The 16,112-nt window shown below is 41.1% G+C and overlaps 1 protein-coding gene across 1 annotated transcript; it reads left to right on the plus strand.

Moving 5' to 3' along the window:
• Nucleotides 1–432: 432 nt before the first annotated feature.
• NMUR2 (neuromedin U receptor 2) lies at nt 433–15,894 on the plus strand. Its single transcript, XM_063296456.1, has 4 exons — nt 433–1,152; nt 2,933–3,017; nt 3,733–3,856; nt 15,702–15,894. Exons 1-4 carry the CDS (start codon nt 433–435, stop codon nt 15,892–15,894), a joined length of 1,122 nt encoding a protein of 373 aa, XP_063152526.1.
• The last annotated feature ends 218 nt before the right edge of the window (nt 15,895–16,112 follow it).

Genomic DNA, 16,112 nt, shown 5'->3' on the forward strand with positions numbered 1-16,112 from the left:
ACATCAAAGATTCAGATTTTAGGCTTCATTCCTCCCCCTTCCTCAACTTTACCTCTTGCTCAGTATATGTCTCTTTCAGGAAAGCTGATGTGAATAGCCAAGACAGGCTTGATCAACATATAATTTGATTTATGCCACTAGCCAATGAGTATGTGTGAAAGGAGGAGCTTACTCCTGAAAAGACTCTCCATAAGGAAAGAATTATAAAAACAAAAGCAAATGTATTGAGACACATTCAGACACACTTCTCTTGGTTCCCCGAAGTTTCAAGTCTGAAAGGCAATTCTCTAGATGTGTGTGTCTCCCACCTCTCTGGCTTTCCCCTTCCCTTTCATTTCTATTTTTGATACTGAGAATCTCAAGCAAACAATTCTTGGGTGATCTAAATAAAACTGGAACCAGGAAAGAGATTTTCTAGCCACAGGTCCTACAATGGATTGTACCACAAATATATCTCAATATGTTCACAAGATGGAAGAACCAGAACCACTAAGAAAATATTTAAATAGCGCTGAGGACTATCTTGTTTTTCTATATGGACCAAAACGCAGCCACCTGTCCCTGCCTATGACTTGGGTTTATGCTCTGATCTTCATAGTTGGTGTTTCTGGCAACCTTTTAGTATGCCTGGTGATTCTCAAGCACAGGAACATGAAAACACCCACTAATTACTATCTCTTCAGCCTGGCTATTTCAGACCTGCTAGTATTACTCTTTGGGATGCCCTTGGAAGTTTATGAAATGTGGAGCAACTACCCTTTCTTGTTTGGACTAGTAGGCTGCTACTTTAAAACATCTTTTTTTGAGACTGTGTGCTTTGCTTCCATTCTGACTGTCACCATGGTTAGCATAGAGAGATATGTGGCAGTTCTTCACCCCTTCCAAGCCAGGCTGAAAAGTACACAGCAGCGTGCTCTGAGGATCATCCCTGTCCTATGGCTTCTGTCTGTCCTCTTCTCTCTTCCCAACACCAGCATCCATGGCATTGTGCTACAATATTTTCCAAATCACACAGAAGTTCCTGGTTCTGCAACCTGTGCTGTGGTCACATCTATGTGGATCTACAACTGGATCATCCAGCTAACCTCTTTCCTGTTTTATGTGCTCCCAATGAGTGTCATCAGTGTACTCCACTGCCTGATGGTGATGAGAGTGAGTCCTGATTAAACTATGTCCTGTTTTTCTCTGCTTTCTTTAATACTGCATCTCATTTTACATTGCCACAACCCATACTTTCTGTAACCTTTTCAGTTTTGCCATTTATGTGGAAATGCATAATGATTAAAAAAAAATTCTACCATATACTGTAGATGTAGTGGCTTCAAATTAATTGCTCTTAAAAAGCCATTTCCACATTATTAAAGAAACCATCTATCCACACTATTTGTAAGATAATTTCAGTTGAATCTAATTCCAACACCTTTACTGTTATGTCACTTTTTCTGATGTTCTGCTTTTTCTAATACTGTATAAGATCAACATGTAGGATTTCTGGCTTTAAAAGTTAGCATTTAACACACACACACACACACGTTACCCTATTTTTTTCCCTAATGTTTATTAAGGAATAATACTGATGCGTAGGGTTCCAGAATTCATGTATATGTTTCTGATTAAAATCGGAATGAAACTTGTTCACAGAAGTCCTGCATTATTGCCCAGAATGTATAATAGCACAACAAGAATCAGGCATATTATTTAACCAGGTGGAAAAAAGATGCATTAATAAAAATAATTACTGGGCTGCATGCTAAACAAAAGAACTTTCTAAGCCTCTGTCAAAACAAGGATGACTCTACTAAGCTTAGATAATTGCCTGTTTTTTATGTTTTGCTTACTGCCACAAAATGAATCCTTCTTCCCTTGTTTAAGTAGGAAAAAATGGCTAATAAGTTCACTCTTAGGCCAGTATAGAACTGCATTCAGATACTTATTACAGAAAATTTCTTGATTTAAGCAACATTGTGATTACTTCATCTCTGAGAAACAGCCTAATTTCAGTTTATACTGTTAAAAAAAAGAAGCAGCAGCAAACCAAGGGTCACTAATTTTTCAGGGGGAAAAAAAGGGAAATTCACTTGGAGAAAACAAATCATGTTATAGCATTCTTGTAGCTGGCTGTTCTGAATAAAAATGGTAGAATCTGCTTTCTCTTTCAAGGAAAGCATAAATCAATACCACAACTGGCTGGAAGGTGTGATGCAGCCTCTCAGTATCGGGCTGGGCATTTTCTACATTCTTATACCCTCTTCCCATCCCAAGGCTTCTATTTATTTCCTTAGATTACAGGCAGGAGAATGTGAAACATCTGCCTAAAGGAATACTCGAAATGTGTTTGTGAGCAAAAGAAGTGGGGAAAAAGTCCTCAGAACTATTACTATTATTTAATGTATGGGGACAAAGATGCAAAAAATGGGGATCTTTCACTGAATGATGCTCATATAACCACATCCAAACTGCAGATTTGACAGTGCTATTCTTTGGCAGTGTGATTTGGGAATTATTTTATTATAATTTGATCCTGCACAGTGGCATTTGGTAAAAAGATGATACAAATAGGCCAGAAGAAACAGTGCTTTTATCTATTGCACTATTATCTTCTGCTGTGCTTGCTGAGTTATCCTGAGTGCTCAGACCACTTCTGTTATATTATGTGAGCTATTCTTATAATGCTGTAAGGGAGGATAATTTTATCTAAGTGGCTTTACCTTATTTATCAAGAATGCTGGAGTCTAGACAGAGAGATAGGATGGATAAATCAGATGGATAGATAGATGATAGATACCTCTAACAGACTGCATTAGTCAACAGCTTCAGAATAAGTAGTTACAATATTAGCAGATCAGATGAAAGACTGAACTGATTGAACTGATTTTCAGAGATATCATCAGATCCATTTCTATAGAATTGTCTTACTTTTCCCTCCTATTAGTTGAGAGGAGACAGATCCTTGGAAGCAGAAGAAATGGGGGTGAATGTTAAACGACCATCCAGAAAGTCTATCACAAAGATGCTATGTAAGTACCAAAATGGTGATTTCATATTATTAACTGACCTAAGCAGGTCAGCCTAGAATAATATATTTTAGAAGACCATTGGATGTCATATGGTTAGGTGTCAGAGTCCAGTTTTTCATTCATCATGGAAGATTTCAGAAGGAAAGAACAAAAGGAAGGATGGATGTAGCAATATGTTTGGAGCAGCTGCCCTCTGAGAAGACATTACTGTTCTCATTCCAAATAAAAGACTCCGTTCTGGAGAATTACTTTATTGATCAGAAAGAAAAATATATAATATATACTTCTGTCTATTAATTTTGATGCATTGGAGCTGGAAAAGTCCTGCTGCAATCCTATTCTCCTTACAAGGAAGTAACACTTTGATGGCTCCAGCATATTTGTATAAGCCTACCCAATTAGACAGAATGTTATCATGTCTGTGCTTCATTTGGATATACCTGAAAAAGTGTGGGGGGGGGGCAGGGAGAGTTCAAGAAAGGAGGAACAGTTTCCAAGAATGCTTTTCTATTTCCCCTTAACTGTGCCAAATCTGGATAAATGAAAGACAACAATTATATCTATATTTAACATAAACAATTATTAAATAAATTCCCAGAGCTCACCCAGCTTTTGATGAATCGGGAAGGCATCTGGAATATTTATTGGCTTGGGGTTTAGCACACCAGACTAAGAAATTGTACATATTGCTGTGTTCTCATTCTCTCTGTGTCAGTTGTCCTAGTAATCGTTTTTGGGATATGTTGGGCTCCGTTCCACACAGATCGTCTTTTCTACAGCTTTGTTTCAACTTGGACAGAACCTCTTGCAAATGTATTCAACCTAATTCATGTGGTTTCAGATAATTTTTCACATTGGATATAATATTGGTCCTAAATATTTTCTCATACCAAACAGGAAATGGGACTCTGCAAAGTCAAGATGCATAGACCCAAAATAAATCATGTTGATCCAGCACATGAGATAGAAAATCCCATGAATGTTACCTGCTCTCCATTGCAATAAAAGTACAAGAAGAAATTAAATAATTAATAATTTGCTGTTCTTTAGAACATCCACAGTCAGAAGTCTAAAGTAACTGCCCTACTTTACCTAACAATAGAGCTGGTCCCATCATAAGCAAATATATTAGAAAGAAAGGAGTTATGGTTTTATTCAACTATTCTTCCTTCCTAGGCTGAAATTTTTGTTGTTTATTCGTTTAGTCGCTTCCGACTCTTCGTGACTTCATGGACCAGCCCACGCCAGAGCTTCCTGTCGGTCGTTAACATCCCCAGCTCCCCCAGGGACGAGTCCGTCACCTCTAGAATATCATCCATCCATCTTGCCCTTGGTCGGCCCCTCTTCCTTTTGCCTTCCACTCTCCCTAGCATCAGCATCTTCTCCAGGGTGTCCTGTCTTCTCATTATGTGGCCAAAGTATTTCAGTTTTGCCTTTAATATCATTCCCTCAAGTGAGCAGTCTGGCTTTATTTCCTGGAGGATGGACTGGTTTGATCTTCTTGCAGTCCAAGGCACTCTCAGAATTTTCCTCCAACACCACAGTTCAAAAGCATCGATCTTCCTTCGCTCAGCCTTCCTTATGGTCCAGCTCTCGCAGCCATATGTTACTACAGGGAACACCATTGCTTTAACTATGCGGGCCTTTGTTGTCAGTGTGATGTCTCTGCTCTTAACTATTTTATCGAGATTTGTCATTGCTCTTCTCCCAAGGATTAAGCGTCTTCTGATTTCCTGACTGCAGTCAGCATCTGCAGTAATCTTTGCACCTAGGAATACAAAGTCTTTCACTGCTTCTACATTTTCTCCCTCTATTTGCCAGTTATCAATCAAGCTGGTTGCCATAATCTTGGTTTTTTTGAGGTTTAGCTGCAAGCCAGCTTTTGCACTTTCTTCTTTCACCTTCATCATAAGGCTCCTCAGTTCCTCTTCACTTTCAGCCATCAAAGTGGTATCATCTGCATATCTGAGATTGTTAATGTTTCTTCCAGAGATTTTAACTCCAGCCTTGGATTCCTCAAGGCCAGCTTGTCGCATGATGTGTTCTGCATACAAGTTGAATAGGTAGGGTGAGAGTATACAGCCCTGCCGTACTCCTTTCCCAATCTTAAACCAGTCCGTTGTTCCGTGGTCTGTTCTTACTGTTGCTACTTGGTTGTTATACAGATTCTTCAGGAGGCATACAAGATGACTTGGTATCCCCATACCACTAAGAACTTGCCACAATTTGTTATGGTCCACACAGTCAAAGGCTTTAGAATAGTCAATCAAACAGAAATAGATGTTTTTCTGAAACTCCCTGGCTTTTTCCATTATCCAGCGGATATTGGCAATTTGGTCTCTAGTTCCTCTGCCTTTTCTAAACCCAGCCTGTACATCTGGCAATTCTCGCTCCATGAACTGCTGAAGTCTACCTTGCAGGATCTTGAGCATTACCTTACTGGCATGTGAAATGAGTGCCACTGTTCGATAGTTTGAACATTCTTTAGTGTTTCCCTTTTTTGGTATGGGGATATAAGTTGATTTTTTCCAATCTGATGGCCATTCTTGTGTTTTCCAAATTTGCTGGCATATAGCATGCATTACCTTGACAGCATCATCTTGCAAGATTTTGAACAGTTCAGCTGGGATGCCGTCTTCTCCTGCTGCCTTGTTATTAGCAATGCTTCTTAAGGCCCACTCAACCTCACTCTTCAGGATGTCTGGCTCTAGCTCACTGACCACACCGTCAAAGCTATCCCCAATATTGTTATCCTTCCTATACAGGTCTTCTGTATATTCTTGCCACCTTTTCTTGATCTCTTCTTCTTCTGTTAGGTCCTTGCCATCTTTGTTTTTGATCATACCCATTTTTGCCTGGAATTTACCTCCAATGTTTCTAATTTTCTGGAAGAGATCTCTTGTCCTTCCTATTCTATTGTCTTCTTCCACTTCCGCGCATTGCTTGTTTAAAAATAATTCCTTATCTCTTCTGGCTAACCTCTGGAATTTTGCATTTAATTGGGCATATCTCCCCCTATCGCTGTTGCCTTTTGCTTTCCTTCTTTCTTGGGCTACTTCTAGTGTCTCAGCAGACAGCCATTTTGCCTTCTTGGTTTTCTCTTTCTTTGGGATGTATTTTGTTGCCGCCTCTTGAACAATGTTGCAGACTTCTGTCCAGAGTTCTTCTGGGACCCTATCTACTAAGTCCAGTCCCTTAAATCTATTCTTCACCTCCACTGCATATTCCTTAGGAATATTAGTGAGCTCATATCTAGCTGATCTGTGGGTCTTCCCTAATCTCTTTAGTCTGATCCTAAATTGTGCAAGAAGTAGTTCATGGTCTGAACTACAGTCAGCTCCAGGCCTAGTTTTTACCGACTGTACAGATGTCCGCCACCTTTGGCTGCAAAGCATGTAATCAATCTGATTTCGGTGTTGTCCATCTGGTGAAGTCCATGTGTAAAGCCGTCTCTTAGGTTGTTGGAAGAGAGTGTTTGTTATGCAGAGTGAATTGTCTTGGCAAAATTCTATCAGCCTATGTCCTGCTTCGTTTTGTTCTCCCAGGCCATACTTACCTGTAATTCGAGGTGTCATTTGACTGCCCACCTTAGCATTCCAGTCTTCTGTGATGAAAATAACATCTCTTTTAGGCGTGTTGTCCAGTAGGTGCTGCAGATCCTCATAGAACCGCTCTACTTCAGCTTCTTCAGCATTTGTGGTTGGGGCGTATATTTGGATCACTGTGATGTTAGATGGCTTGCCCTGAATTCGAATTGAGATCATTCTGTCGTTTTTGGGGTTGTATCCAAGCACTGCTTTAGCCACTTTACTATTAATTATGAAGGCTACTCCATTTCTTCTGTGGTCCTCTTGTCCACAGTGGTAGATCTGGTGGTCATTTGATGTGAAGTGGCCCATTCCAGTCCATTTCAGTTCACTGACGCCCAGAATGTCTATCTTTAATCTTGACATCTCACCAATAACTACATCCAATTTGCCCTGGCTCATAGATCTTACATTCCAGGTTCCAATGGTGTGTTGATCCTTAGAACATCGGATTCGCCGTTCACCACCAGCACCGTCGGCCGCTAACCGTCCTTTCGGCTTTGAGCTAGCTGCGTCATCACGACTGGGGCTAGTTGAGCTCATCCTCTGTTCCTCCCCAGTAGCATTTTGACCATCTTCCGACCTGGGGGTCTCATCTTCCGATGGTATACCGACATATCTCTGGTTGTACTGATCCATTTAGTTTTCACGGCTGAAATTTAGTAAAATTGTATTTGAATAAATTGATGATTGAATTTGAGGACTCACCATTCAAGAAGCAGGTGGCAGCTATGGCCAGGAAGATTCACTTAGTGTGCCAGTTGCATCAATGTCTGGACTGGGAGGCCCTTAAGACAATCACGCATGCTTTGGTCACCTTGTGTTGGAGCTATTGCAATGTCCTGTACATGGGGATCCCCTTGAAGACCACCCAAAATCTCCAGCTGGTCTGAAATGCAATGGTTGCAGAAGCTTCAATTGATCTACACTCAGCGGTTCTGGAAAGATCTCATGATGCTTATGTAACACATCTCCTCTGGGAGCTGCACTGATTATCAGTAGGTTTTGAGTGCGATTCAAGGTGCTGGTTATCATATTTAAAGCCCCTTATGACATAGGGCCTGATTACCTGAGGGACCATCTTCCTCCATAGTTGCATGTTCTAGGTCCCATCAATTAAGCAATGTTACCTGATGGGACCCAGGATGCAAGCGTTCTCCATCTTCTGGAATGAGATTCATACAGCCCCCTCCCCATGATCTTACTTAGCTAAACCCTTAAGACCTGGCTGTTACCCCAAGCCTTGTGGGCTCTTTGACTGGTGGCTGTTTTCCATGGATATTCTTTTTTAATTTTGTATTGTGTATTTTATAGTATTTTATTTTAAATGTTGCATATTGTATACCAGAGTTGCAATGAAGTTAGGCAGCTTATTAATTAAATAATAAATTAAATGCAAGGGGAAAAAAGAATTTTAAGTGGAGAAGGACTTACCAATTAGGGGTAGGGTTTTTTTGTTTGTTTGTTTGTTTGTTTCCCAAATAACTTTTGTTATATCCTGGAAGAACCAAGTCATCTATATCTGTCTATATCATCTATATCTATATCTATATCATTTATCTTCCCCACTTGTTAAATGTTACAGTGACATTCATTAGTATACTGTTACTCTTTATAATAAGGCAGAGATGATTATCCTAAGGAAATCTCAGTTGTTGTGATGATGTGATTCAGCGGTGTAATACAGATATTTGCAAACAAATATTGCTCTTTACAAGCCATTATTAAAATACACAGTCCTTCCCCCAAACAATAGACAGAACAACTGCAGGGTTAGCATGATTGTTACACACTGGTAGAGAGCAAATGTTGGTAAGATGCAGAACTCTTGTCGGGCCTCTGAATTAGTGCACCACAAGATGCAATAAGGTATCACCCATGAACACAGCTCTCTTTCTCATACAACAGACTTATGCTGCTGTTTTAGAATGGAGCCTTGCTACACGCTGGCTATTGGCCTCTTTTTCCAGAAGCACCTGCAGGGCTAGCCATAAGGGGCAGACAGAGTCTCCTGCAGTTTGGGAGGAACTCCTCACATCCTCCAAGTAGTGCAAGGTATAAAAAGGAACCAAACCCTTTTTTTGTAAAATTAAAATTTAAAACAACATTCAGTGCAGTTTTTGACCAACCACACAGCCAGGTACACTGGATGCCTGCTGGAGAGAAGAAGAAAGATAACTTGGATGAGAATTAATCTAAATTTGTGCTGAAGTTTAGGGAAAAAATGAGAATTTGCAGAAGTGGTTGTTTTGATCCCAATAATTAAGAAAAACAGAACCTCTAAGGGTCACTGTGAGCCAGAGTCAGCATTTTGCTATTAAAAATATGCAAAGCCATTACAGTTTCTAGTGGAGCATCTCTAATATAAATAAGGTAATAAACAAAATGTTCTACTTAAGGATTTATTAGGCAAGCAGGGAATTACATTAGTAAGTACCAGGAGAAGAACCTTTAACTTCTTGTCTATTGTAGATGTTTATAAATATATATAAAATTCAAAGGCTTTTATGGCAAGCTTATGATAATTGACTTCAGCAAAGGATCGTTACCTTGTTGTGGTGCTGGAGCTTGAGCACCTCAATGATGCCATGAGCTAAACCGTGAAGGGCCACCCATGACGGGAAGGTCATGACAGAGAGGTCAGACTAAATGTGATCCCTGGGGAAGGTAATGGCAACCCACCCCAGTATTCTTGCCATGAAAACTAAATGGATCAGAACAACCAGAGTTATGTCGGTATACCATCGGAAGATGAGACCCCCAGGTCGGAAGATGGTCAAAATGCTACTGGGGAGGAACAGAGGATGAGTTCAACTAGCCCCAGACATGATGACGCAGCTAGCTCAAAGCCGAAAGGATGGCTAGCGGCCGACGGTGCTGGTGGTGAACGGCGAATCCGATGTTCTAAGGATCAACACACCATTGGAACCTGGAATGTAAGATCTATGAGCCAGGGCAAATTGGATGTGGTTATTGGTGAGATGTCAAGATTAAAGATAGACATTTTGGGCATCAGTGAACTGAAATGGACTGGAATGGGCCACTTCACATCAAATGACCACCAGATCTACCACTGTGGACAAGAGGACCACAGAGGAAATGGAGTAGCCTTCACAATTAATAGTAAAGTGGCTAAAGCAGTGCTTGGATACAATCCAAAAAAGGATAGAATGATCTCAATTCGAATTCAGGGCAAGCCATCTAACATCACAGTGATCCAAATATACGCCCCAACCACAGATGCTGAAGAAGCTGAAGCAGAGCAGTTCTATGAGGATCTGCAGAACCTACTGGACAACGCGCCTAAAAGAGATGTTATTTTCATCACAGGAGACTGGAATGCTAAAGTGGGCAGTCAAATGACACCTGGAATTACAGGGAAGTATGGCCTGGGAGAACAAAATGAAGCAGGACATAGGCTGATAAAATTTTGCCAAGAAAACTCACTCTGCATAACAAACACTCTCTTCCAACAACCTAAGAGACGGCTTTATACATGGACTTCCCCAGATGGACAACACCGAAATCAGATTGACTACATCCTTTGCAGCTAAATGTGGTGGACATCTATACAGTCAGTAAAAACAAGACCTGGAGCTGACTGTAGTTCAGATCATGAACTTCTTATTGCACAATTTAGGATCAGACTAAAGAGATTAGGGAAGACCCACAGATCAGCTAGATATGAGCTCACTAATATTCCTAAGGAATATAAAGTGGAGGTGAAAAATAGATTTAAGGGACTGGACTTAGTAGATAGGGTCCCAGAAGAACTATGGACAGAAGTTGGCAACATTATCCAGGAGGCGGCAACAAAATACATCCCAAAGAAAGAGAAAACCAAAAAGGCAAAGTGGCTGTCTGCTGAGACACTAGAAGTAGCCCAAGAAAGAAGGAAAGCAAAAGGCAACAGTGATAGGGGGAGATATGCCCAATTAAATGCAAAATTCCAGAGGTTAGCCAGAAGAGATAAGGAATTATTTTTAAACAAGCAATGCGCGGAAGTGGAAGAAGACAATAGAATAGGAAGGACAAGAGACCTCTTCCAGAAAATTAGAAATATTGGACGTAAATTCCAGGCAAAAATGGGCATGATCAAAAACAAAGATGGCAAGGACCTAACAGAAGAAGAAGAGATCAAGAAAAGGTGGCAAGAATATACAGAAGACCTGTATAGGAAGAATAACAATATCAGGGATAGCTTTGACAGTGTGGTCAATGAGCTAGAGCCAGACATCCTGAAGAGTGAGGTTGAATGGGCCTTAAGAAGCATTGCTAATAACAAGGCAGCAGGAGACAACGGCATCCCAGCTGAACTGTTCAAAATCTTGCAACATGTTGCTGTCAAGGTAATGCATGCTATATGCCAGCAAATTTGGAAAACACAAGAATGGCCATCAGATTGGAAAAAATCAACTTATATCCCCATGCCAAAAAAGGGAAACACAAAAGAATGTTCAAACTATGGAACAGTGGCACTCATTTCACATGCCAGTAAGGTAATGCTCAAGATCCTGCAAGGTAGACTTCAGCAATTCATGGAGCGAGAATTGCCAGATGCACAAGCTGGGTTTAGAAAAGGCAGAGGAACTAGGGACCAAATTGTCAATATCCGCTGGATAATGGAAAAAGCCAGGGAGTTTCAGAAAAACATCTATTTCTGTTTGATTGACTATTCTAAAGCCTTTGACTGTGTGGGCCATAACAAATTGTGGCAAGTTCTTAGTGGTATGGGGATACCAAGTCATCTTGTATGCCTCCTGAAGAATCTGTATAACGACCAAGTACCAATGGTAAAAACAGACCACGGAACAGCGGTCTGGTTTAAGATTGGGAAAGGAGTATGGCAGGGCTGTATACTCTCACCCTACCTATTCAGATTGTATGCAGAACACATCATGCAACGTGCTGGGCTTGAGGAATCCAAGGCTGGAGTTAAAATCGCTGGAAGAAACATTAACAATCTTAGATATGTAGATGATACCACTTTGATGGCTGAAAGCGAAGAGGAACTGAGGAGCCTTATGATGAAGGTGAAAGAAGAAAGTGCAAAAGCTGGCTTGCAGCTAAACCTCAAAAAAGCCAAGATTATGGCAACCAGCTTGATTGATAACTGGCAAATAGAGGGAGAAAATGTTGAAGCAGTGAAAGACTTTGTATTTCTAGGTGCGAAGATTACTGCTGATGCTGACTGCAGTCATGAAATCAGAAGACGCTTAATCCTTGGGAGAAGAGCAATGACAAATCTCAATAAAATAGTTAAGAGCAGAGACATCACACTGACAACAAAGGTCCGCATAGTTAAAGCAATGGTGTTCCCCATAGTAACATATGGCTGCGAGAGCTGGACCATAAGGAAGGCTGAGAGAAGGAAGATCGATGCTTTTGAACTGTGGTGTTGGAGGAAAATTCTGAGAGTGCCTTGGACTGCAAGAAGATCAAACCAGTCCATCCTCCAGGAAATAAAGCCAGACTGCTCACTGGAGGGAATGATATTAAAGGCAAAACTGAAATACTTCAGCCACATAATGAGAAGACAGGACACCCTGGAGAAGATGCTGATGCTAGGGAAAGTGGAAGGCAAAAGGAAGAGGAGCCGACCAAGGGCAAGATGGATAGATGATATTCTAGAGGTGATGGATTCGTCCTTGGGGGAGCTGGGGGTGTTGACGACTGACAAGAAGCTCTGGCGTGGGCTGGTCCATGAAGTCACGAAGAGTGACTAAACGAATAAACAACAACAACAATGATAAGTGAGAAGCTTTAGGATCTGGGGGATGCCATGCATCAGCAGGACCATCTAAGATATGCTACTAATGTATCATATATGCTCACAAAACACCTCCAGGATGGCAGTGGACCTGGGAAATAGGGCAAAGTCGTAAGGCAGAAATGGGTGGAATCTAGGAGAATGTGGCAGAGACCCTTGTAGGCAGAAATGTGGGGAGCTGACTAACATGTAACAGAAAGCAAATGCTGAACTCTCCAAAGGTGTAAAGAATCTGATGAAGTTTATTATCTCAGTCCCTTGAGTATTGAGGGACAGAGGTTGAAAATAAGAAGAGTCTTGGAGCCTCAGCAGTCCAAACCAAGAACTCAAAGTAAAATACCTAGTCAAGGAAGTAAGTGGATCTGGCAGCTTGTTCACCTGCTCTCTCACCAATAGTCTCAATAAGCCTTCTAGCCTCAGCTATGGGTTGTAAGCAGCTCCTCACTTGTATAGTCTCTGGCTCTTGAGGAAGACTTTCCAGCTTGGGGAACCAGCTCTCTCCTTTGCCTGGGCAATAAGTTGTGTCAAGGCTAGGCAGCACAGAAGGGTGGGGAAATCTGTTTTGTCAGGCCAGATATCAGCAATCTAGCACATGCCTGGTCTCTACATTTTTGTGGGTCTCTGGCACCTGCCATCCCTCTCAACCTTCTTCTCCAACCCCAGCCCTGCCCTTCTTCAGAACAGCCTTTATGGTCAGCAAACACTGAGTCTGCAGGCACTCATACTCTGTTGCTGTGGCTTACTCATAAGAAGGCTGGGGTTTTTCCTTCACCACACTGAGGACCATCCTCATATTGTTCTAGCCTTACTTTTCCCTACCTAGGCATCCTGCAGGTGTATAGCTTTCAACTCCCAGAAATCTGAGCAACAGCCATGCTAGTTAGGAAATTCTGGAACTTGAAGTCTGTATATCTCATGCAATCATAGAATGTAAGGATTGGAATTTACATTAGATATCATCTAGTCCAAGCTCCTGCCCAGTGCTGGAATCCACTATTGCAGCATCTAACTTATGTTTAAACATTTCCAGCAAAGGAAAGTCCATCACCTCCCAAAACCATCAGTTCTATTTTTGAACAGCACTTACCATTTGGAAATTCTTCCTGGTGTTCTTTGGAAATCTACTTCCTCGTAATTTAATCCCACTGTTTCATGTCCTGTCTTCTTGCACAACTCCAAATAATTTTGCCCCTTCTTCTACATGACAGCAATTCAGGTGCTTGAAGACAACTATCATGCCTCTCTGTAACCTAACATAAACTTACCAATCAAAGAGAATATGCATAGCTCAGGATTGAACTGTGGAGTCCTTGGTGCTCTCTGAGCCTTGTTGTTTTCTTGCAGACATTGCATTGCCCAACTAGGCAACAACTTCAGTGCTAGAAGGGAGTGGGGTTTGCTCTCTGTTTGTATACAGTGGCTTGCCCTGCCTGTGTTGGTGAGGGTGTTGTTCTCTCCCTGGTAGTTCCTTGATTAGCCTGTTGTTTACTGCTTGATTGACTGAGTTGGTGGTTCCTTGATTAAGGTATTGCAGCCTTTCTCAACCTGTTTACCCTGGAGGAACCCTTGAAATATTTTTCAGGCCCCAGGGAACCCCTGCACATTCAGGCTCAAATACAGGCCACAAATTACAAAATTATTATATTTGTTTCATGTGTAGGCCTTTATATATGCATTAATAGTGTTCTTAAACTAAAAATAAAGAATGAAACTTACCTCTTTAATGTGAAGTTGCCTGAATTTGTAATATACTTTTAAATAAATCGTGATCTCCCTGGGAACCCCTAGTGACCTCTCATGGAAGCCTAGGGTGCCACAGAACACTGGTTGAGAAACCCTGGGGTATTGTATACTGCTTGATTGTTCGTCTGGTGTTAATCTTTGCTTATTTGGTGTTCATTGCTTGCAAGGAGGTGTTCTGGTCTTTTTGTTTCCTTTTTAGCTTTTCTATTGTCTCTTTTGAATGGTATGTAAATGTTGTTACTGCTATGTGCCTGCTGATGGCTGACTTGTCTGAGTGCCAAGCATCCAGGAATTCCCTAGTGTTTTTGGATTTAGCTTACCCGGTGTTTCTGACCATTTGTTGTAGGTTTCTCTTATTTATTTATCCATCCAATTTGTCCCCGCCCATCTCCTCCCATCGGGGGATTCTGGGCGGTCCCTTCTCTTCCCAGGTCCCTTATCATCTTGCCTGCTTTCCTCAGTTTGTTAGTGTCTTTTCTAACTTGATGCAATATTCTAGCTGTGGTCAGACCAATGAAGAATACAGAGGAATGATTATTTTTCTTGATCCTGACACTGTACTTTTGTAGATGTAGCCTATTATGTAGTAGCTGCATCATACTGTTCACTCACATTCAGCTTATGATCCATCAAGACTCCTAGATCTTTTTCATATGTGCTGCTTCCTAGTATGGTTCATCCTCCTGGGTTCTCTTTTTTCCCCTTTTTGAAGATAGGAACAACTTTTGCTTTTCTCCAATACTCTGTCACTATCTCTGTTCTCTGTGATTTCTCAAAATCAGTGAAGGGGTCTAATCTAACATTGTATCAAAATACTGTGCGAATACAACCACTAAATCTTCCCATCCATTCCTTCTCTCCTATCCTACATTTTCACCAAAATTGGGGCTACCCCAAAATGGGAATAAATCTGCCAATTAAAAGTGGGAGAGCATTTGAAGGGACAGAGAAAGAAAAAAAAATCTGTAGATAGGAAAGCACCTGGTAAAAAGAGATGCCTCCTACAAAAGCCCTTTAGAGGGCCTACATGTGCAGCTGTATGCATGAACACACACAACACATACATTTTATAGATCCTGTGCTCAAAGTGCAGGTTTCCAGTTGCCATGTGATACTTTAGCCCTGAATTATATATTATCATGTTATTGTAAATTGTTTTGTGAGTGGTTTGCAGTGTTTCCCAGCCTTGGCAACTTCCAGGTATGTGGACATCAGTTCCCAGAATTCTTATCTATGGCCATGCTGGCTGTAGAATTATGGGAGTTGAAGTCCACACAACTGGAAATTACCAAGGTTGGGAAACAGTGGTTTAAGGTGTTCCTTGCAGCTGGGAGCATTTCTTGCTAAAATTTTGATCTCAGGGAACAAGAACAGTTAATACAGTTGAAGTATCATTTTTGAATCAGCAGAAACTGATTCAAAGATATGATCACAGCTTAACCAACTCATATACCTATTGGTTGGTTAAACTGAGATAAGAATCTTAAAAGATTTATAATTTTCTGTTCTTCTCTGATATTTTTTCAAGTTGCTGTTGATTTTACCTATTGTTTTCTTCTGTCTCTCTTGCTCCCTCCCTCCTGTAGGTGTTTTCTTTTATTTGAGTTCTGCTGTGAATCCCATAGTCTATAATTTACTCTCCTGGCATTTTAGGATGGCTTTCCTGAGTGTCATCTCTCCCAAGTGCAAATGCTGGCACCCTAGATATCCCACAAGCCACCTCGCATCCCGGCAAAGTATGTTCATGTTGGGGGAACATAATCACAGGATATGCTGAGGAGCGGAGCCCCCTGGGTATTCATCAATCATCCATCTGCAGTTCTCACCTGTCTAGTGGCCCATGAGGATACTGTCTGTAAAATGTCCTGCCAGCTGTACAAGAGCTATTTATCCATAAGGAGCAAAGGGGAGCAATGCTTTTGAGATTTCAAATACTATTCATTATTGAAATAAACTCCAAACTGTGTACAAGATGAAATATGATACAGTATTGGA

This window comes from Candoia aspera, chromosome 2 (genome assembly GCF_035149785.1).
Source record: "Candoia aspera isolate rCanAsp1 chromosome 2, rCanAsp1.hap2, whole genome shotgun sequence".
NCBI classification, from domain to species: domain Eukaryota; kingdom Metazoa; phylum Chordata; class Lepidosauria; order Squamata; family Boidae; genus Candoia; species Candoia aspera.